General features: G+C 41.9%; 1 protein-coding gene across 4 annotated transcripts in view; it reads left to right on the top strand.

Annotated features, from left to right (window-relative positions):
* The window catches only part of TRIP10 (thyroid hormone receptor interactor 10), a 1,409,323-nt gene that overhangs the window by 479,708 nt on the left and 904,589 nt on the right, over positions 1–25,026 (top strand). For all 4 annotated transcript variants that reach the window (XM_044084721.1, XM_044084722.1, XR_006366390.1 and 1 more), the window contains exon 2: positions 5,237–5,352. In XM_044084721.1, the coding sequence (XP_043940656.1) occupies positions 5,237–5,352 (116 nt within the window). The remainder of the gene's footprint in view (positions 1–5,236; positions 5,353–25,026) is intronic.

Here is a 25,026-nt window from a genome sequence, read left to right as displayed (position 1 = left end):
GGGTACCTTTTTTATGGTTAGGGGCTCCAAATTTTACATCAAGGGTAGGTTCAACTGTGCTAGTGCTCATGTGGTTTATTTAGCCAAATGTACTTCTGGTCCTGTTTTCTATATTGGGAAAATGGACAGGAGATTACAAGAGCGTTTATATGAGCACTTGTATGCTATTCGTAAGGCTAAATTGGATAACGCCCTTGCAAAGCATATTCATGAATGTTCGGATCATGAATTTAACTTTTTGATAATCGACCAGTTGCGGTCACAGGACAAGGGGGGTATTGAACCTGTGTTACTTGAAATCAAGGAATTGGTATGGCAAATACAATTAGATGCTTACCATTATCCAGGTCTTAATGACACTTTGTCTATAGCTAGTGTTTTAAAGTTTGGGAGTTTAAAAAGATAATTTTACGAGGCGTGTCTGTAGCATTGAGATTTTAGATTTGTTAGATGATCATAATGTTATTTATTTTGATATTTTATAAATAAAAATGTTTATTGGTTTTAGTTAGAAGCCAGAATTGGCACATGTATTTTATATAAACGTTTAAGTATATATTAATGTTGTGATGTTTGGGTATATTGGATGCACTGTCTTGTTAAGAAAATGACGTCACTATTCAGTATTTAAACAATTGTGGAAATGGCGCACTTTTTAAATTTCTGAGGAAGTTAGTGGATGTCACTGACGAAAAGCAAGATAGGCGTTTTGCTTAAATAAACAACTTTTGGATTATATCTTTCATGTGCAGCATTTGTATGGACTTGTTTTGGTTATCGGAGGAACAGTTTTCTTGGCTTCATCTTCTTTTTGGTTTATCGTGCTTATATTACCATGTCGACAGGGCTGTTAATCGAACGCTCTTACATCAACACATGTACACTGAAATACCTAAATGTCGAACTGCCACAAAAGTGATTTTATTTCCAGGTAAAAAAATTGCTGGGCGAACAAAAACCAAAACAAGCCAACAGACACAATGAAGTGGGGGGCTATACCCCCCCTACTTAAATATACCAACTCCAAGATTGCACTACAATGGCCAAGCAATTTTTTTTTTTCCCTGGGAAAAAATTGCTTTTATGGCCATTCGACATTTAGGTATTCCGGTGTACATGTGTCAACATAAGGGCGTTAGATGAACAACCCTGTCGACATGGCAGTATACACCTCAGATATCTTAGTTGCCACTTAAGAAAATGTGAAGGAAGTGGCCTCACCTGGCTGTATAATGTTATCAGATTAGACTTTGCCAACAAATAAACTGGTGATATTGCTATTTTATATAGTAAACACACTGTATATCGCTGTTTCCCCCACACCCTGCCAACTTTGTCAAAACCAGAAAACCTCACCCTAGCAATTCTTTACAAATTCAATGCAACTAAGTCCCCATACTGTCCACACTGTAAAGACCAGATTGCAGACCCAATACATATATTCTGGAGATGTAAATGTGTTTTCAAGCTTTGGAATTTCCTTAAGTTACAACTGCAAAAAATGGGGTATCAAGCATCAACGGTAACATGGGAATTTACTCTTACACATCCTCCCGGCCAACATCTCAGGAAAACAAAACCAACCCACTTATAAAGATTTTCTTATTAATGAAGCTATGTATAGCTCGCAAATGGTTAGATCCTGTTAGTATCTCTTGGGAGAAATTCAAGAAATTTGCTATTAAACATCTACTAGCACATAAAATAGTATTGGACAAAAGAAACAAAAATATGAAAGTCAGAGCAATCTGGGAACAGTCCTATAACCTCTTATTAGCATAAAGCACCAGGTACACCATATCTTATGAACTGGAAGTATTCCCACGAGTACACAGTTTAACTATGGATGAAGCATCATTTTTGTATGTGCTGTTTTTAGACTAAAGAAATTAATTGGGAAAGCATCTTTGTATATGTTGTAATTAGGTATGTTTGTAATATGCAAATATGGTCATTTTGTAAATATGGAATGGTTATGGTTTTTGCAAATGTAAAATAAAAATTTTTGAAAAAAAAATGAAAGCCTACTAACCATGCTAAAACTAAACCTCACAAGATGATCATGATATGAGTTTGTATAATATGTTGTATATAATATGTACCCCCCAGGTAGCAATGCTAAAACACTGGAAGATATTCTTTGTTGGGCCTCCTCAAAAATCCATCACAAAACCACAATGTTATTTGATATGAATATAGATTGCAAACCACACAGTCTGAAAATCCAATCAGTAATGTGCATCCGTACAAGTTCATCCTCCTTATAACCACACCAGCTAGATATAACAAAGCCAAAGCTAATCAACCCTCGATTGTTTCTTAATATCCTCTCCAAATAAAATGTCATCCTGTGCGACTGACAGACCGCCAAAGTGGTTGCTTACCAGTCTGCAACAAAAGGAGCTAAAGCAGCAGCCCCAAAACACATTACAGCCTGGTAAGAGAACCTGATTTTTCATGAAGACACTAAGAATCTCCCTGTAGATCATGCAGTCTGAGTTCACCAAAATCTTACTAGGTGTTCTAAACACATTAGTCCGTCTCAGAATAAAAAGAGTCAAAGCCATCCTTGCCCAGTGGCTGTTCTTAGCAGCTGAACAACTCCTGTAACGGCGACATAACATGGAATGTCGGGACAAAAAATAAAACTGTTCCAACTTTTACTAGCATATAGAAAGAAGCTAACACACAGCCTAGTAAACCTAACAAAGTAACTTCTTGCCTACTACTCAACAAATCAGAACGCGCACATTAATAATCCAAAGCTGTTCTATGTCTCCCTCAAACTCTGAAATTCTGGACAAGCTACACAGCCAATGCCAACACGAAACACAGACGTAAAATGATACCGTAGCCAACCAATTGAACACATATACACTTTCTACAGGCACTAACAATCGACCAACTGATCGATCTCTTCAGATTGTACTCAATCAAATAACCTCCTTCAACATTTCTCTTTCTAGACAGTTCCATCAGATACCATTAAAAAATACCTCCAAAATGAAAGCCTACTAAAACTGCCTCTGACAGTTTTCTTGGCAAATATAAAATAGCATCTGTGGCTATTGCATATGCAGTTTTTATTTTGATTATTTTCAGATATGGATCAATTTAAGCCTGCTTGCTATAGAAAAAAATTGCGTATTAATCCACTGTACAAGGGTGGAATCAATACAGATATTTCAGACTGTAGGCCAACTGCCGTTTTATGTCCCCTATCAAATATATTAGAAAATGTATTTGTACTCAACTAATCTAATCTAACTAGCTTCATTCAACAATACACAGCTTCCATCGCCATCATCACAGCACAACTACTGCTTTGCTGAATTTTGTTAATGCTGTCAACACTCTTGGAAACTCTTGAACCCTAGTCTCCACCATATTCCCAGACTTATACTGTGTCCCACAAGAAACTCTTTTAACTCTGTCGTCCTAAGAGGTGACCATGTCACTGCAATGGTTCCATAGCTGTCTAACAGAACACAGGCAGTGAAATGGAAAAATGATTTCTCTGTCTTCTTGCCAGTAACTATTGATGTCCGACAAGTATCTGTTCTAAACCCCATATTTTGCAATGTATTCATCAATGTCCTCTACTATGCTAAAAAGAATTCTTTCCTAGTTCAGTACGCTGATGACCGACTCTACCCTAATCTGCTATGCCAAATATCTCTCTAAACTCCCAAGACCCTGCACAATGAATCCTTCTTATTGACTGAAACATGACCAAGTAATTTACGACTATTACTAAATAGTACCAAAAAAAAAAAAAACTTAATTGCTGCTCTTGATACAAAAGCACTTCTTTGCCAAAACAACACTATTCAGTATTGAACGCTATTCAATATTGTCTGTGTCAACAACACTGTGATAGAACAGGTGAAATGCACATAATTACTGGGTGTCCTCCTAGATGACTATTTGAAATTCAACCACAATGTGTGACACGTTAAAAGGAAAACGCAACAAAAACTAGATATTGTCTACAGAGCAACAACCTACCATACGGGTCTAAACAGAAGACGTATCTACTTTCCTACTGCCATCTCTCCTCTGTGCTGCCCTCATCTTCAGTAACCTTCAAGCTTCACAGCAGTCCAGTCGGACAAACCTGGTAAATGAAAGAAAAAATAAAAGTAAAAAAAAAAAAAAAAGATTTTGTATCCGTTTCTGATGTGAAAGTGTTTTACTGATTGTATTGCCAACGAGTGTGTGTATGTATGAGAGAGAGAGATGCATTAAAAAGATTACTAGACAATTCCGTGGACTATTTGAGCCCTGCACTGACCCCCCCCCCCCCCTTGCAGGACCTATACTAATGCTTTGAAGGGACATTCACTTAGTCGGATTTGTTGTATTACAACTCGATGAGCTGCAGTTCGGTAAATATTTCTGATCATCCCTGCATGCATGTTCGCTGGAGTACAACACTGAAGCACTTGGACCTTTTCAGACTTCGTCTGGGAGTTCTGTCTTCTTAATAGTTCTAGGCAGATGGAGGCTGAGAGAGTCGAACCCTGGATTACAGGAAGCAGCTTCGTAGCAGTTTATAGTGCTAATTTCCTGTGTTAGCTGACACAGTGAAGCTATCACCATATTTGTTAATGGAAATATTTTGTTAATAACATTGATGCACTGTTCTGCAAAACTTTTGAAGACGAGAAAGAGTGTTACTTGGCTCTCATTTATTCTTATGTGCACAGTTAGTTTATATTTAATCATACATGTTCACATTTACTAGAAATAAGCCCGGTTCTGGATCCTGAAATGTGTTCTTTTTTTTTCAAATCCTGATTGAGCTCCTAACTTTAAAAAGATATTGGCATTGTGAATGTGTTAACAGTGATAAAGGGATTTGTCAAGATTAGAAGTGATTGGTATATGATTAATGAGCTGAGATGGTTGCCCAGATGTTAAATAGGTTTAATTTCTCAGACGGCTTTGCACAAATGCATCAGATAGTCGAACTAGTAAAATGGATGTCCTGCTTGAGTCTAAGAGGCTTGTTGCTTTGCAGAACATAAAAATGTTTGGTTGTAGGCTGCTTTCTGACATTGCCCCTTAGTCTGTAAATTTGCTGTAAAGTACTGGTGGTTCATTGTGACCCACGGCTCTTTGTGGAAATGGCAGCATTTGTACCAAGACAGCTTGGTATCTGAGAGTGTCCTTTACATGTCCCTCTGGCAGTAATCCTGGAGGTTCTAATTTTTTTTATTTATTCCTTCCCTAGGATCAGTATGACAACATTGAACGGCACACCCAGTGGGGAATTGACCTGGTGGAGAAATATGTGAAATTTGTAAAAGAAAGGACTGAAATAGAACAAACATATGCAAAACAGCTAAGGTAAGTTACAGATGGCTGCAATTTCCAAACTCTCTTGTGCATTATGAATCCCAGCTTCTTTAGTGATCCATATTTTGTTTGTTTGGTGACTGGGTTAGTCTCAATGATGGTTAGAAAATGCTATTGTCTTGTACAGCTGTGACCCCTTGTATTTCACCTAGTTCCCACAAAAAAAAAAAAAAAAAAAAAAGTTCCACTTTCTTCATCCCTTGTTAAATCATTGATGCCCCCCCCCCCCCTTTGTTCCATCTTTTAATCTTCAGCTCCCTCCTAACCAATTGGCCATTTGTTTCCCATCATCAGGGTGAGGGTTGATCCATAGGGGCTGTCATTTACACAACCATTGGGGATAATTTGAGGATTTTTCCTTTTTATGGCCTTTTCTCTCATGCATGCTTGACTAAGCAAGGAAGGAGGCTGTGCAGTGGGCTGCCCCATTTTTACAAGGATCATTGCTAGCAAGCAGCCCCACCCCCATCCCCAAAGCAGGTAAAGTGGTTTCCAGGCCTCCACCAGGGTAATATTGTGTCCTTGCGTGTTTCCTGACTGCCCTTAATCCCCTACCCCAGGAAAGGCAAATAGGCTATGTCTCTTCATTCCTCTGCCTCTCTGGTGAGGTCTTCTCTAGTGCTGGGTCTGCTAATCAAATTCTAGACATTTGTGTTGCAGTTGCAGCTCTATATGTCTGTGCAGTGGAGTCATGCTTATAATGCCCCTTTGGGCATGTACCTCTATAAGCAACCAGGCCACATTTGAAGAACTCCATGATGCCTCACCAGGAAAGTCACAGGACTAGGCATCTTAAGTTATCTGAGAAGATTAAAACCCTCTCTGTATGCTTTTAGCTTCTTACACATTTGTTTTTGGGGGGGTTGTCTTATTTTTTCATTCTACGCATGACTTTTTACTTCTGTATGTACTTCCTCTAAAGACCTTAAACGCGCACTGCCGCATTAATAATGCCTTATGGGCCCTGATGAGGGGTACGCGATCCAGTGCCTCTTGGGGTTTTGGAATAGACTCCCATTTCACATCAACATACTAATTCACTACCAGCCTTCAGATTCAGAGTTAACAGATGGAGACTGTAAATTCAAATACTGGTTGTGTGAAAACAATCTTAAGTGCTAGGGGAAACCGGCTATTATTTTGGGGTGATGCAGCTAAGCTTTTTGAGGCTTACTGCTTAAGCCAAATGACAGTTTATGGCCATGTCACAGGGTTTTGACCAGTTTAGAAATATTGTACTCCCTTAGCCATTGTGCAGGTGTTCTCAGTGGTGATTTGTCAAGTATAAATGCAGGTATGTTTCATTACCGTGGCCCAGTCTGAAACAGTGCTGTAAATGTTAGATGTCAAGTTATGGTTATGGAGGTGCTGTTAACAGGCAGGTGCATTTTTCCTGTACCTTAGAGAGGGGTAACGACATTGCAGTAGGCCTGAAGTATCCTAAATCGGAATGTTCAGCTTTGTGCACTGAAGCTGTGATAAAGGTCTTCCAGGAAGCAAGTTCATATACTTCTATGTTGATTGATTTAGCAGTATAAAAACTGGGTATATGTTTTGAATCCAGTACTATGTTTGAGGTAAAAAGGATATCATCTGAAGAAGTTTTTTAATTTTTTGGTTAACTTGCAAATTGTCCAAGTAAGCAGAAGGGTAAAGCTGAGAAAGTTTTTGTTGTAGGTAGATAACCAAAATGATGACTTGGTCTTGAGGATGACTGTAGATGTGGTGAAGGGGATGAAAGGTTGTTTGGCGGATATTTGTAAAGTGCCATCAGAACTTGAGGTTTTTCCAGTGGGGTGTCAGGTGGTTAGGGTTTTGGTATATGCTGCTTGCAAGAGGAAAAAGGTTTCCCAAAGCTGTTAGGAGCTAACTGTTGGTGGTAACTGTATTCCTCTGATGTCCTTCATGGATGCATCTGCAGTCATAACAGCTGGGTTGTCCTGTCGTCAGGCAGCCCGTCAGTCGGCCGGATTCCAAAGTCCGGGTCCGGCTTCGGCTGATGTCGCTCTTCATCCGACGTCATCTCTGTTGGACTCCGGGTATAAAGGCATCAGCCGACGCCATTTTCCTCAGTCTTTCTTGCCGCGTGGCGCCCGAAGCAGAAGCTGTTCGCAAGTGCCGGTCGGTCGGATCCAGAGATTTTTTCTACCGAATACTACTTCGAAGACTTCTAAAGCTAAGTACCCCGTTGGGGACTCTTTCTTGCCTCAGCCGATGTCAGAAAAAGTTAATAATTGTTTAACCTGTGGGAAACAAATACCTCATAAAGATTTCCATTCTTACTGTCTGCCTTGTTTAGGCCCAGCCCACGACGTAGCAGCCTGTTCGGCCTGTGCTTCCTTCAACCGACGAACGCTTAGGCGTCGGTCGGAGTTTGCAGAACAGTTTTTCGGTTCTGACTTTGCTTACATTATGTCATCGGAACCTCCGACTACACTTTCTGCCAAAAAACGCAAAGAAAAAGACCGACACTCGCGGTCCGCGGTTTCGGCTGAAACCACGCTTAAGCAAACCGCGAGTGTCTCGGTTTCGGCCGAAACCGAGAAAACTGATCTAGGTACAGCCGAATCTATCTCTACACTTGAGGCCCCTGCTACAAATCTTGAATCGGCCTCTGAAACTTTACCCACTAACTTATCAGACACCATTCCCCTGGATGTCTCTACCCCAGCACGTGGTGCTGCTAGGCCTCCAGCAGCCATGTCCATTAAGGCCTTCGCCAGGGCTAAAGCAGCCAAGACTACCAAATCAGTGCCTGTTAAACCACCCCCAACCAGGCCCTCTTCTAGTTCCCAAATGCTCACCTTGGCAGAAGATTTGATTTCTTTAATTAGAGGATCTCAATCTCACCCAGACAGGGCCTCTCAGCCCCCAGATAAGAGACCTAGGGCAGAGCCCCCTGAGCCAGTGTCCTCTGAGGATTCTGCAGATGAATCAGACATTACTGACCAGCCAGAGGCCCCTTTCTCCAATTTTGAGGATTCTGATGCTGAAGAATCCATTCCAGCTGCTTCCCATTCAGAAGAATTCTCCTTTGGGGAAACCTTGCATGCCATGCGAGAGCAGTTCCAATGGCAGCAACAAGAATTCTCAGATTCCCGAAAAAGACTTAGAACCTTTCTACACCTTCCACAACACAGGCCCTTAGCTATACCTCCTGTTCTTTCTGTGGTAGATGACGCTTTTAATGATGTCTGCTCTGCTCCAGACTCATTACCCCCAGCCCCTGCCAAACCAGACAGATTTTACAGGGTGCCTGACACTCATCACCACCTTTACAAGACCCCTTGCAGACCCAGAAACTATATCCCAGGGTCCCAAGGCAGTTGCCTAACCATAGCTAAAAACCTACTCCTTCTGAAAGGGAAGCAAGGGCATTAGACAGATGGGGTAAAAAGTATACACTTCAGCTACTCTCTCAGCTAGAGCTTTAAACTGCCAGTTTCACATGATACAATACCAAGAGTTTATGCTTGATCAGTTAACTAAAAAATTAACCACTGATGAAGCTCTTGATAAGAAATATGTATTAGAAATGGTAAATAATATACAACAGGTTAGTAACCATTCCTTAAAATGTGGCTATGATGCACTGGAGGCTTCATTTAGATCAGCCATGACTGGCACAGTGATAAGAAGGCATGCATGGCTAAAGGAGCAAGCTCTACCAGATCATGTTAAAGCTAAATTGTTAGATGCTCCTATGGATAAGACAAGTTTGTTTGGTGCACCTGCCCAGCAGGTTATGAAGAAAATGGAAGAAAAGGCAAAATCAGTTCAAACTGTTAAAGATTTCCTGCAGGTTCAACCCCAAGGTTTAGCAGGAACTGGCCTGCCAAGAATTGGTCCTTTCCTGACTCCACAAGAGTTCAAAGGGGCAGGAATAGACGTTCCAGAGGCAGAAACCAAACCAGAGGAAGTGCCTACAGAGGACGACAGTGGCAAGGTAACAACAGAGGCACAGACACAGCCACTGCCACTACTTCAACACAGCCACAGTGACTTACTCCTAAAACCGCCTACCAGGGAACAAATAGCAGCCCCACTAGGCGGAAGGTTAACTTTATTTGCAAAGAACTGGCACCATATAACAAAAGACAAGTGGATTCTGCAAATTATACATCAAGGCTACCGATTCCACTTCCACACTATACCAGTCAAAAGAGGAATGCCAAATCTACCTCCAAATCAAAAAACAGAAGCTTTACAACAGATAATGGAGTTAGCAAACATGAGAGCTGTGGAAAAAGTGCCTACAGCAGAGCAAGGAAAGGGGTTCTACTCCAGACTGTTCCTAGTTCCAAGAAAGGAAAAAAGTTGGAGACCAATTCTCGACCTGTCCACCTTGAATACATACATCATTGTCCCAAAATTCAAAATGCTGACCCTACAGCAACTTCTTCCCATGCTGGGCAAGGAGTGTTGGCTGGTAACTCTAGATCTCAAGGAGGCATACCTGCACGTCCCTATTCGACCAATCTGCAGAAGATACCTCAGATTTCTTGCAGGATCAGAGCACTATCAATTCTCAGCATTGCCTTTGGCTTATCTACTGCCCAGAGTATTCACCAAATGCCTGGCATCAGTAATCGCATACTGCAGACTACAGGGAATTCATATTTACCCATACCTGGGCGACTGCCTGCTACAAGGGGACAACAAAAGCAAGTTGACAACAGATTTGCAAAGGGTCATTTACTTGCTACAAGCACTGGGATACACAGTCAATCTACAAAAGTCAAGGCTGATACCATCCCAAACAAGGACATTCTTGGGAGCGGAATTGGACACAGTGAGACAAATGGCATTCCTAACTACAGAAAAACAAAAGAACTCCCTCTTTATTTCTTGTCACTAACAAAGCTGAACAAATTAACAGCAAGAAAAGTTCTGCAGGCCTTGGGCTTCATGGCATCATGCATAATTTTGGTTCCATATGCCAGACTACATATGAGAAAACTACAGTGGTACCTACGGAATTTATGGTCCCAACACAGGCACAGCCTCGAAACAGAAATCCCACTAATTCCATGTTTAAAACAGGAGTTCCTATGGTGGGCCCAGGCATGCCGCTCCAACCCAGGCCTTCCCTTTCACAGATGTCAAGCAAGCCAGAGCATTACAACAGATGCTTCAGACCTAGGATGGGGGGCCCACATGCTGGACAAATGCGTGCAAGGATTGTGGACTCAGGATCAACTTCACCTGCACATCAACCTAAAAGAAATGCTGGCTGTAAAACTGGCTATCCAAGAGTTCAGACCATTTCTCAAAGAGGGCCAGCTGTTAAGGACAGACAACACCACAGTCATGTGGTACATCAACAAACAGGGAGGCACTCATTCATACCCTCTATGCAGAATGACTTTGGAACTGTGGACCCTGGCACTCAGCTACAACATCCAGCTGCAGGCAAGATTTGTACCAGGAAAAGAAAATACTCTAGCGGACATTTTAAGCAGGACCACATCAGATGCTCACGAATGGCACCTGCACCCGGACATTTTCAGGACCATTACAAAGAAGTGGGGAATGCCTCAGATAGATCTATTTGCATCTCCTCACAATCACCAACTCAAAAAAATTCTGCACAAGGACATTTCACCCACTAGCATGGAAAGTGGATTCGCTCTCCTTCAGCTGGAAAGGCCTAACAGCTTATGCATTCCCACCTCTCCCTTGATACACAAAGTACTTCTAAAAATCAAGGAAGAACATCCAAGGATAATCCTGATAGCTCCAAACTGGCCAAGACAACACTGGTACCCACTACTAAGGAGCTTGTCTCGGAACAATATGTGGCCAATACCCCTGATGCCTTTGATGCTAACTCAGAACAACTACAGCACCATACATCCAAACCTGAAAACATTACAACTGACTGCATGGAACATCACATAGCAGCAGCTAATCAAGAACTTTCCCAAAGAGTTAAAGACATTATTCTTGAAGCACGCAGACCTTCAACAAGAAGGAACTACGCTGGAAAATGGAAAAGGTTTGTCAGTTGGAGTTCTGAAAGAGGAAAAGATGTGTCACGCGTGGATATGCCTAACATCCTGGAGTATCTGGCCGAACTTCTCCATTCAGGCCTGTCCTACTCCTCCATCAAGATACATGCATCAGCTATTTCAGCAGAATACAGCTTTGATCCTCCTGTTTTTCACACCCTCTGCTCAGACAATTTCTCAGAGGAATCAAGAATGTAAAACCTCCAAGGAAACCACCATTACCAGCTTGGGACTTAAACTTCGTACTAGAAAAGTTGACACTATCACCCTTTGAGCCAGCAGCAACAGCAGACTTACAACACCTGTCATGGAAAACTGCTTTCCTTCTGGCAATCACCTCAGCAAGGAGGGTTTCAGAACTACAGGCCTTAATGGCAGTGCAACCCTTCCTAATCTTCCACCAAGATAGAGTGTCCATGAGGACTAATCCAACATTTATGCCTAAGGTGGTATCCAGAGTGTCTTTAAACCAGGCAATCCACCTACCTACCTTCTTTCCCAACCCACAAAACAGAGGGAAAGAATACTGCATACCTTGGATGTACATAGACAGCTACGCTACTACTTGGACAGAACCAAAAGCAGCAGAAAGACTGACCAACTTTTGTGGCCTACGCAACAGGAAGAGAGGAAAAGCTATTTCCAAACAGACAATCTCCAAATGGATAGGAAATTGCATACGATTCTGTTACTCCTTCCATGGAAAAACAATTCCACAGAACATAAGACCTCATTCTACAAGGGCAACAGCCACTACCACAGCCTTCTTACGAGGAGTGGCTACCAAAGACATTATTGAGGCGGCTACTTGGACCTCCGTGCATACATTTGCCAAGCATTATAATTTGCCTCTATATTCCAGATCCCGAGCAGGGTTTGCCACTGCTGTACTGCAAGGGATCCTAAACTCACCATAATCTACCTTTATCCTCCTCCCCCTAGTTGGCTATGGTATTCTACCCAGCTGTTATGACTGCAGATGCATCCATGAAGGACATAGTACAGTTTTGTACCTACCATAAATGTAGATGTCGAACTGGATAGCATCTGCAGTCAGGATTACCCTCCCTCCTTCCCCTCTGAGGTACTCCTAGGGTGTTTACCCTCCTAATAGCTAGCTGATGGGGGGAGTCTCTTATGGTGTATTTGTTTGTATATATGTACATACATGCTTATTTTTGTGGTTACCTCTATCCTTTTTGGAAACATTGGCATCTATCCAAAATTTTTAGCCTTCAGGAGGGCTTCTGGCATCTGGGGCAAGAAACACTGAGGAAAATGGCGTCGGCTGATGCCTTTATACCCGGAGTCCAACAGAGATGACGTCGGATGAAGAGCGACATCAGCCGAAGCCGGACCCGGACTTTGGAATCCGGCCGACTGACGGGCTGCCTGACGACAGGACAACCCAGCTGTTACGACTGCAGATGCTATCCAGTTCGGACATCTACATTTATGGTAGGTACAAAACTGTACTTTTTGTGTATATAATAGCAAACAGAGGGTGTGACACCCCACTACTGGACCAGTAATCAAGGAGCCTCAGTCCTCACCACTGGCACTGGTGGGGGATGTACATTGGGAGGATGACGCACATGGTATTTCCAGATGCAGCTTTCTGCATCAAGTGCAATTTCCCTTAAGAGCACACAGAGACCACAGTCAGTCCGGGTCTGGTTTCTTCCTCTTTCTCTAGATCCCCAATAAGACTCCTCACAAGCACAGCTATAGAGTTGAGATCTCAGCTGAGTGGCCAAGCCAAGACCTCCAGCACCCTCTGTCCAATCAGTGCTTCTTGTTCCCTGCCCAAGTAGCAAGGCTGGCACAGGTTTACTAGCTATGCCCCCTTCTGCCCAGACTATAAGGTAGTTATTACTGCCACCAGTCAGTTCGTTATCAGCTACTTTTAAGGCCCTTAACAAAGGGTGTCCAATCTTACTGTGTAATGTTATATCGATACAAATGGTAATTTGAATGAGAGCAAGGCTATTAGGAGTGGCCTACACAGTGTCACCAAATATATTTGCAAGTACTCTCAGAACTTGGATATCTGTGGACAGATCGGCCACAATGGAATGTTTAAATATATGTAATAATAAAAGAACAAGACCATACTAAATATGTGTGTGTTTGTAATACACACACACACACACACACACACACACACACACACGCTAACAGCAGACTTCAAAATCACAGGAAATATTTAAAACAACATTGCAGGACAGTCTCAAATAAATAAAGAAAAACATCTAAATTAAGCTTTGCAATATTCCTGACCATATCGTAAGAGAATTACTATACCCTAGTACACTTAATTAGAGCAGCAAGACAAATGTGCAGTGAATAGATCAAATCCAAGACAGAATAGAATACAGAATTCTGAGTCTGTCAGAGTTCTTAAATTAATATCTCAAATATCACTGCTGGGATAGCTAGCAGAATTACCTCATTTGTTGTCATCTTGGTTTATCCCAGGTGAAAACCCCCACTGCTGAAAGCTAGCAGTATTTAGCATCTACCTGTAAAAATACATACACAAGGGCTTTTCCTCAGATCTTGGTATTTGCTGGAAGTCATAAAAGAATAAAACACTTCCAAGACCATACAGAGAAAGTTCCATAGTTTTAAACATGAAGTTAATATCTTTTTATTCATGGCTATAAAGTAATTTAATTTCAGCTATTTTTCTGAAGTTACCCTTCTGTATTCCAGTTTCCACTGTTAAAATGTATTCATCTAAACAGCTACAACAGTGCAGGTACATTTCTTTTCTATTCCCGTAGGACATGTTGCAGTTGCATTTTAAGCACTTTGCAAAAACCTTTTCAACACACACTTCTGCAACAGCAGTTTGATATACACTTGGCATACGTGTTACAAATGTATTAGAACTGTGTCTTATATGAATCATGTTGATAATTCACAAATGACATAATTATTTACAAAATTCCAGATAGCTAGGCTGGCAGTGTCTTCTTTTGTTATACTTCTATATAAATCATGTTAATATTCACAAATGACATAAAATTATTTACAGAATTCCAGCTAGCTGTGCCGGTGGCCGTACCTCCTTTGTCACAGAAGGATAAGGAGATTTGTTTCCCTGAAGTCCAGGGAGGAGTCTGTTATCAATGGTCAGTATACAAATGGATGAGATGTTTTGCTATGGATACAAGGATCCAGTTTTAGAATATTTTATCTGGAACTTCAGTTTGTGTAGTTCAGTTGCAGAGACCAAATAGTTTTGCTTGTGTGTGTATATGGGCATTGTATGTGAAAGGTCTGTTTAGGTTAGTGAAAGCCGCATAGAAGTTTAATTTCACTATGGGTGTTACTGACCGTCCAGCAAAGGATATGTTTGTTTATATTCTTGGGAATGTCATGGGGTGGTTATAGAATGAGCATGAGACATTTAACCAGATTGCTCGTGGGTGAAATGAGGAGTAGAGTCTACAAAAAGACAGTGGGAGGTCAATGTGTGTGTGTGGCTTGTGGGATAAGGAGTTGGCAGGATATGGCTAGAAATTACATTACGAGTCATTTATACAGGAACAAGTACACCGCAGAATGCAGATGTGGGGGTTTATAAGGTAATGTTTTGTGTGACAAGAGACCATAATCATAGGTGAACTAGGTGACAGCCTAGGGCATCTCTTAGTTAGGGTGCCTTTCTGCCTTTATTTTATTTCAAATAATGTACAAGCTCAGTTTGTTAAACAGTTAAAGGGAAAAATGGCATCCTCCAGGTAAGGTGTTGTGCACCTGCTCAGTAAGTTCATTGGCTTCCCGTTTGTGTCGCAGCAAGAAGTAGAAAGCCTGTGACTATTTAGTCATATAGAGAAACTGATAATTGTTGTAGGGGAAAAGCAGCAGCGGATGGCAAGGGCATGTGGTTTTATATATATGGAAAGTGAATACTGTTGCCTCCTCCTTGGTACCACAGGATTTATCAAACTCAAAATTTATTAGAATAAATTTAGCGCTTTCGTTCTATACACCACATAGAACTTCCTCAGAACCTAATCTGTTATAATGACACTTTTTATACATAATTAAAACCCATGATACATTTATACTGTACCTACCAATTAAAACTGATTGCAAGGTAAAACCTTACATAAGGGTAAAAATAGAAATACCAGTGAACTATGTAGCGTTGTCATAGTATTTCAGCTTTAAAACAGAATTAATAGCTACTGAATCGGTCAAGCCTGGAAAACACATTGCATTAACTAAAAATTGTCATCTTAATTCACATTTGTCAAGATTTTCTTCTGTAATAAAATCCCTTTTATCTTTTATTAGTTGCTCCATAACTACAAAAGCAAAATTGTGGTCCTTATTTTATTTATTTGCATTTGTTTTCTGGCATAGTCCACTGGGCCTAGGTGTGTCCAATTTCAGTGGACGCCCAGGGAAAAAAGCTCCACATATCTCATTTACATTGATGAGATAAAAGTTACATAACGACAGTTAACAGATTTGAGTTGCTAGTAAACAACATTATACTAAAAATAAAAATGATTTACGTCCAGGTGCAAGATATACATGTTGATATAAAATTAGAATTAGGATTTTTTTTCTTTAAATTTTCTTGTAGCTGAGGATGCATAAAACTGAGAGGGAGAAGAATTAAATTAAGTGAAGATAGATATTTCAAAGTGTTAAAGTTGTAGGAAGAGGTTTCTAGTTTCATGTAATGCTGGAAGAATTATTTGAGCATGTACAGAGCCGTAGTCTGGAGAGGTATTTTTGCAAAGACTTCTTGAAAGTGGTGTGGTTAGAAGTGGGGTCTGATTGTGTTGGGTAAGGAATTCCACACCTTGGCTACAGCAATGGAGTAAAGAGCTTGGCCAGCCGTAAGGTTTGGTAATTCTACCTTTAGAAGACATTTTTCTGATCTGAGGAATTTTGTGGGGTTGTAGGGGGGGGGGCATTAGTGAGACTAGGGATGGGCAATCTTCTGGTTTAGTTATGATTTTATGTGCCCTGATGAGTTGTAGGTAAGTTGGGAAGTGAGGTCATTTGAGCCAGCTGTGTTTGAAGGGATATACAGTGATGGGAGGTATGTGTAGCATTGCTGGCAAAGTTTGCTATTTTAAAAAAAACAAACTTGAATCTTGTTACAATAGAGAGAGTTGAATGCATGTGAGCAGGGGGGCACCATATAGTAGAGATGGTAAAAGAAAGGAGGATGCTAGGGTTTTTTGAGTGAGTGGTTGAGTTAAGTTATGTGTCTGTAAAGTGGACCTAACCTTTTGGTAGGTCTTTCTGATGTTTAGGATATAAAGGCTAAAGGAGAGATTTTCATTGTAACAATCAAGAGTTTAGTGTGTGGCACTACTTTGACAGTGTTGTTCTGAGACTGAATAGTAAATTCGGACCTGTTTATGGGGGTGGATCTTTTCTTGTACGTGTCCGAAAAGGGCATTTCTGGTCTTTGATTTTTGTATGTCTTGCATGTTTTCATAAATTCGATTCTTAAGCATCCTCTGGGTTTTCCCTATATAAAAAGCAGGACACTTGGAACACAAAGCTCCTTACACTGCATTTTTTGACTCTGAACAATAATGCCCTGTGACAAAATATTTTTTATTTCTAATTACAACACTACTAGTTACCAAAATGTTTTTGCATTGTGCGCAGTGGCCTCACTTAAACATTCCTAGGGGTGTGTTACTTAACTGGTTGATTTTTCTTAGAACTCTCCAATAATGTTTTGAATGACTCATCTTTCATATAAACCAACATGGGCTAATTCCCTACTTTAATAATTCTATTATCTACTTGAAAGATCTACCAGTTCTTTATCAAACAGTCACCTATGAATGTCTAAGTAAATGGTCTATTATGATTAACCTTTAAAGTTCTAGTGTTGCTTTCTTCCATATTATATACATTACTGTTTGCACTCAGTATATGACAATAAATACCATGTGTTCTCTTGAGCAATACTTCATCCCAAATTTCTGCTAAAAATTCTTGGGGGTACCCTCTCCTAGAAAACCTACACAACAATACCTCACACTCTACAAGAAAGGTATCCAAGTCCGACACCATTCTTGCCAACCTTACTAGCTGCCCTTTTACTATAGCCTTTTTGTGGTATGTAGGATGCCATCTATGAAAGTGCAGGTAATTGTTAGAGAAGGTAGATTTTCTGTAAATAGTGGAAACGAATCTTTGCTCTCTTCTTATTTCCACATCTAAGTAGTGGACACATTCAGTTTGAACTGATTAACTAAACTTCAGAAATTCCACAGTATTATTGATGAAGTCCACAAAATCACTTAATTTATCAGTAGGGTCTCTCCACAAAATAAAAATGTTATCCAAAAACTGTATGTAGCCTGGCCAGGAGTTACTGAATTCACTTTTAAATAACTCCCAGTAGCCCGTGATACATTTTGCAAAATCTGGGGCGCAGGCAACACCCATAGCTACTCCCCTAGCTTGTCTAAAATTATATGAAGTTTTAATACTATCAGGGTTACTGCCACACACGTCTGTGTCCATTTCTGCTGTAAAGTAAAACATATATTTTTTTAACTACTGGCAAGCAAACCGCTATAGGCTGTGGATGGATATACCAGGTAAACTTCTTATCTGCCAACTGTCTGGAATTCTGCAGAATGTGCTGAGTTTTTTCCTCGTGGTTTTGTTTTATTTTTCTGGTAAACTGTAGAGGATTGCAGTCCCTAAATAATACCAGACGTTCGAGTGTTGGACTTCATATTCTTCGGAAAATGCAGGATATTCATCGTGTTACACTGCTGCAGTCATTACACTTGGGTTATCCTGCCGTCAGGCGGTTCCCCCAGTCGGCCTGAGTTGCAAAGTCTTGGTCCGGCGTTGGTTGCTGTCATCTCCTCCCTGACGTCAGTGCAATAGGGCTATATAAGATGCAGCCAATGCCATTTTCTTCAGTCTTTCTTGCCGTGCGGTGCACAAAGCAAAAGCAGTTAGCAAGTGTCGGTCGGCCGTCACCTGAGATTTTCATTCCGAATCCAGAACCGAAGTCTTCTACAAAGCTAAGTACCCGTTGAAACTTTTCTTGCCTCAGACCGATGTCAGTAAAAGTTAATAACTGTATTTCTTGTGGGAAGCAAATACCTCATAAGGATTTCCATTCCTATTGTATCCCATGCCTAGGCCCTGACCACGACGTCACTGGTTGTCGGTTTTGTGCTAGGTTTAACAAGCGCACTATTAAACGTCTGTTTGATTTTGCCCGACATTATTTTGGTAGAAAATTCAATTATACCATGCCGTCGGAAGTTCCGACGACCGGAATACACAAAAAGCGCAAAGACAAGGATAGGCATCCGAGGCCCAAAACTGACGATAAAGCCTCGTCTAGGCCAGTCGCAAGTTCTCCGGTTTTCAGCAAGGCACCTTCGCAGCCCCTGACCGCTTCTATAGAACCTCAAGCCACCTTGGTCTCCCACGTGGAGATGGCTGGGCCTTTGGACACACAAGTTCTTCAGCCTACCGAGACTAACCTTTCAGAGGGTCCGGAGTAGCTGAGCAACCCACAGCTACAGAGGGTGTCTTCAGACCTACTCAGTTAAGCATTAAACCCTCAGCTAAGTCTAAGCCTTCTTTAAAGTCAAAGAAACAAATACAGCATTCTCTAGGACAGGCCTCCATGCCTAAGAAACAAATGCTCAAAATGGCCGAAGACCTAATCACTCTGATCAGGAGGTCCCATCCCCCTCCTGATAAAAGGCCTAGACAGGATGCAGACTAAGACTCATCCGACCAGGTGTCCATCTCTTCTGATTCATCCTCAGACCTAGGATACTCTTTACCCCCTTATGAGGATTCTGATGCTGAGGAATCAATTCCATCAGCCTCTCCACCTGAGGACTAGTCCTTTGGGGAAACCCTACATACCACGAGGGAGCATTTCCACTGGGAAGGCCAGGATTATTCAGAATCCTAGAAAAGGCTCAGAGACTTCCTCTTATTAATTCAACACAGACCCCTTGCTATTCCGCTAGTGTTAGATATTGTGGATGATGTGTATACTGAATCCAGCTTAAATCCTGATTCCTTACCTCCAGCTCCTGTTAAACCTGACAGACACTACAGAGTCCGTGACTTGCATAAATTTCTGTATAAAAGCCCTGTAGTTGACCCTGAAACTATTTCTCAGGGACTCAAAGGAGTTGAGGCCTCATCAGCCAAGAATCCAGTTCCCTCTGACAGAGATTCCAGAGCATTAGACAGATGGGGAAAGAAAGTATATACGTCTGCAACTTTAGCAATGAGGGCCTTAAATTGCCAGTTTCACATGCTAAAATATCAGCAATTTTTACTGTCTCAGTTAAAACAAAAAATGCTTCCAGAATCAGATCCTCCTAATTTTAAAGAAATGCAGGATTTATTGCATGCAGCTGAACAAGTGGGAAAGCATACTTTGCAATGTGGTTTTGATTCTTTAGAGGCCTCCTGTAGAGCAGCAGTTACAGGTTCTGTCATTAGAAGACATGCTTGGTTAAAAGAACATATGTTACCAGGTCATGTTAAAGCAAAATTATTGGATGCACCTTTGCAGCAGGATGTGTTATATGGAGTTAAGGCAGAAGAGGTATTAAAGAAAATGGAGGATAAGGCAAAATCTATGCAAACGGTGAAGGATTTCTTACAGGTTCAGCCTCTTAGATTTAGCAGAAACTGGCCAACTAAGAATTGGTCCTTTCCAGTTACAGACAGACCTCAAAGGGGAAGATACAGATGTCCAACAGGTAGAGGTCAAACACAAGGTACTTACAGGCCTCGGCAATGGGTTGCATCAGGCCAGAAAGAAGGGGAAGACAGGCCCCAACCATATAAAAAAACAGCTCCAATGACTTCCCACTACAGCTGCCAAACAAATCATTCTTGACAGCCCCCTTGGGAGGAAAACTGGCACTCTTCTGCCACAATTGGCAAATGATCACCAAAGACAAATGGGTTCTCAACATTGTATTTCAAGGTTACAGGTTCCACTTTCACACGCTGCCAAGGTTAAAAGGAATGCCAAACCTGCCACCAAATCAATGGGCAGAGGCTCAAAAACAAATTACAACACTCATGGATATGAGAGCTATTCAAAAGGTACCATCACAGGAGCAAGGACAAGGATTTTACTCGAGACTCTTTCTGGTACCCAGAATGGACAAAGCCTGGAGGCCCATTCTGGATCTTTCATCTCTAAACACTTACCTAGATGTTCCGAAATTCAAAATGTTGACATTATAGCAGCTTCTTCCCATGCTGGGCAAGAAAGCTTGGCTCGTGACTTTGGACCTCAAAGAGGCATACCTGCATGTCCCTATCAGACAAATCTGCAGAAGATGCCTCAGATTCATAGCGGGTTCAACGCACTACCAATTCTTTGCACTACCCTTTGGCTTATCTACTGCGCCCAGGTCTTCACAAAGTGCCTGGCACCAGTAATTGCATTTTGCAGACAGGAATTCAAATCTATCCATACCTGGACGACTGCCTGATTCAAGCAGAGAACAAGGACATTCTTCTAAAGCATCTGGCATTTGTAAAAAAGTTATTAAGTTGCCTGGGGTGCACAGTAAACGAAAAGAAATCAAAACTAGTGCCCTCACAAGAGATTATATTCTTGGGTGCCAGATTGAACACAACGGCCCAGATGGCTTATCTCACGCCAGACAAAGACAACTGACTCAATACTTTCAATTGATGGCAACGAAGACCCAACTCCCTTCAAGAAAAATTCTGCAGGCCTTGGGTTACATGGCATCTTGCATACTACTAATTCCATATGCCAGACTGCATATAAAGAAACTACAATGGTACCTAAAGAATGTATGGTCTCAACACTGTCAAAGTTTGGAAACAGTTATACCACTAATTCCTTGCCTTCAACAGGAGTTTCGATGGTGGGCTCAAGCTTGTTACCTCAACAAGGGACAGCCTTTTACACAATCCACAGCCAGGCAAACACTGACAACAGACGCATCGGATTACGCCTGGGGAGCACACATGGCAGGAAAATGTATTCAGGGCAAGTGGCCCGCAGAACAAAGGCATCTTCACATCAACCAAAAAGAGATGCTAGCTGTACAAAATGCACTTATAGCTTTCAAGGACCTGCTGCATCCAGGACAACTACTACTAAAGACAGACAACACCACAGTTATGTGGTACATAAACAAGCAAGGGGGCACTCACTCCTACCCCCTCTGCAGACAAGCCATGACCTTGAGGAACACCGCTATAAACCTGCAAGTTCATCTGCAAGCACAATTCCTGTCAGGAAACAAAAACACACTGGCAGGCGACTTAAGCAGAAACATCATGGATCCCCACAAATGGGAGTTGAAAACACAAATATTCAGAATGATAACACAGAAATGGTGGAGCCCGGACATGGATCTGTTTGAATCCCCAATAAACTGCCAGCTACAAAAATTTTGCACAAGGAGTTACCATCCGCAAGCATGGAAAGTGGATGCCCTCTCTTTCAGCTGGGAGAACCTACAAGTATATGCTTTCCCACCTCTACCTCTCCTGCCAAAGGTACTCATAAAAGCCAGGCAGGAAGAGGCAAAGATGATCCTGATTGCACCAGACTGGCCACGCCATCACTGGTACCCAATCTTAAGGAGCTTAGCACAAGAACCACCCTGGATTTTGCCTCAAATCCCACATCTACTGAATCAGCACAACAAACAAATACTACACAGCCAGCTAAAGACCTTAAACCTAGCTGCATGGAAGATTCCTTAGTCAAGCAAGCTATGCCTCTCTCCAAAGCTGTTATGGATGTCATTCTGGAGGCCAGAAGGCCTAGTACCAGGAAAGCCTATTCGGATAAATGGAAGAGATTCTGTGCCTGGAACCAAGCTCACAGCCTTGACCCTCTTATCCCAAACATTCCTCAGATACTACAATACTTAACTGAGATGCTGGACAAAGGACTCTCCTTCTCATCCATCAAGATCCACCCCTCTGCCATCTCTGCTCATTACAACACAGATCCACCAATTTTCTCTAATCCTCTGTTAAAACAGTACCTCAGAGGGGCTAAAAACATAAGACTGCCCCGTAGAGCACCTACTCCAACTTGGGACCTCAATTTTGTTTTGGGAAAATTAACTTTACCTCCTTTTGAGCCAGCTAACACAGCAGAATTAAAATATATCTCTTGGAAAACTGCTCTGCTCCTGACAATAATATCAGCACGAAGAGTTTCAGAATTAAAGGCACTAATGGCAGTGGAACTTTTCCTCATTTTCCACCAGGACAGGGTGTCTTTAAGAACTAACCCTACTTTTATGCCAAAGGTGGTATCCAGTGTGGCTCTAAACCAAACTATTCACCTGCCAACTTTTTATCCTAAACCACAGAATAAAGGGGAGAGACTACTGCACTCTTTGGACATTCGCAGGTAGTTACATTTCTACTTGGATAAAACCAAAGCTTTCAGAAAATCTGAGCAATTATTGGTAACATATGCTGCAGGAGCACAGGGAAAAGCCATTTCAAAACAGACTATTTCAAAATGGATAGGACATTGTATATGTTTCTGCTACACACACCATGGAAAACCTGTTCCTAGCAGCATTAGATCTCACTCCACCAAGGCAACGGCCACTTCAACTGCCTACCTCAGGGGAGTACCTACCAAGGATATTTTGGAAGCAGCAACTTGGAGTTCTGTACATACCTTCACTAAGCATTACCATCTGCCTCTATACTCTAAATCCAGAGCTGGCTTCGCCACTGCAGTGCTGCAGGGCCTTATAGCCACCCCTAATGCCTTATAGAACCAGCCACCCTTCCTCAGCTTTGGGATTCTACCCAAGTGTAATGACTGCAGCAGTGTAACACGATGAACATAGTACAGTTTTGTACCTACCATAAATGTAGATGTTCGAGTGTATACACTGCTGCAGTCCAGGTTACCCTCCCTCCTTCCCCTCTTACTGGCTGGTACGTACCCATGTCTTCTACCCTTACTACCTATGGGGACTATTTGCTGGTAGCTGTAAGTTGTTTTTTACTTTTCTTATGTATGTTTTATTAGCAGTTGGAATTGCCTACCTATTTAGGGGCACCTGACATCTGGGGCAAGAAAAACTGAAGAAAATGGCATCGGCTGCATCTTGTATACCCCTGTCGCACTGACGTCAGGGAGGAGGCAACAGCAACCGACGCCGGACCAGGACTTTGGAACTCAGGCCGACTGGGGGAACCGCCTGACGGCAGGATAACCCAAGTGTAATGAATGCAGCAGTGTATACACTCTAACATCTACATTTATGGTAGGTACAAAACTGTACTTTATGCGCTCACGTTATTCTGTGAACTCTCCATCTAGGAGCAATTTTTAAAATATGTCTATAATTGTGAGCCTCTACTTCCCCAAATATTTCTGGCTTTGTTGATATTTGTGCTAAGAAGTTGAGAGGATGGTTTATTGATTTTATTTCATAAGAGTCTGGTATCTGAGATGTATGCAGGCAAAATTAGCTATTATTATAGAGGATGTATATAGGTTCATAGGTAGGTACTAGGCTATCTGCCCGAGGGCATTTATAAGCCTAGCCAGTGTGTGTCTGCTTTCGCCGCCCCATTGATTTAATTAACTGATCCTCTGTCAAGCAGAGCCAATGAAGTGATCCCAGGGGTGTATTTTCTGTTACCCATCCACTCGTCAAGGTTTCTCTTGAAGAGCATTAGTGAGGGGCTCTGCCTAATGTAGTTTGGAATTTTGTTCCAAGGCATGGGGAGTCTCTGTGACAGGAGTCTATCTCTCCGGCATGTTCTGTTTATTGTTGTGGCGAGGTTTAGCTCACTAGAGCGCGTGGCTTGCAGTGACTTGGATTGTTTTAGGTGGAGCATGTCCATCAATTCTGAGTTGGACATGGCTTTGTAAGTCAGGCAGAGATCACCTGTGAGTAAGCGATATGCCATTTGAGTACAGCCGGAGTTTTTTCAGTCGGGCTGCATAGGACATATGTTTGATGCCAGTAATCCTCTTGGTGAGGTACTTTTGTGGTCTCTCCAGCTGTTGGAAGTGTCTTGTGAGGTACATCCCAAATGGGGCTTTGTACTCTATGATGGGTCTGATGAGTGACGAGTAGAGAGGGGCACTGTAACGTCTTTATTTCTAGATGCAAACCCTTTAGTAATTAGGTGGACCACATAGAAGGACTTCCTAACTACTTTGGCAATATGATTATCAAAGGAGAGATTACTATCTATCTGGGTCTCCAGATCTCTTATTACCTCTTGTGTATTAAGGGGGTTGCCACCTATGTGGTAATTTGTGGGTGTTTTGTTTTTCCCAAACGGGATGACTATGCATTTTTTGGCATTTAGCTTGAGGCTATGACTTTGACACCAGGTGTCCATCTCAGTAAGGCCCTTTTGGAGGATGTCCTTGTCAGCAGGAGAGTCCGTTATGGCTCCCAGTTTGCAGTCATTGGCGAACATGGTTAGCCATAGTCCTCCTGCATTTGTCTGTACTTCTGAGAAGTATATGCCGAACAGTAGGGGTTCCAGGACCGAGCCTTGCGGGACACCACTTGTGACTGGTTTAGGGACGGACCTGGAGCCCGCTATTCTTACCGTGCGAGTTCTGTCTGTAAGCCAGTTGGCAACCCATCTCATGACGTAGGGG

Source organism: Protopterus annectens, chromosome 9.part0 (assembly GCF_019279795.1).
Source record: "Protopterus annectens isolate FY-2018-M chromosome 9.part0, PAN1.0, whole genome shotgun sequence".
In the NCBI taxonomy this organism is placed as follows: Eukaryota; Metazoa; Chordata; order Ceratodontiformes; family Protopteridae; genus Protopterus; species Protopterus annectens.
Note: the sequence above shows the minus strand (reverse complement) of the source record. Positions and strands in the feature narration are given on the sequence as shown.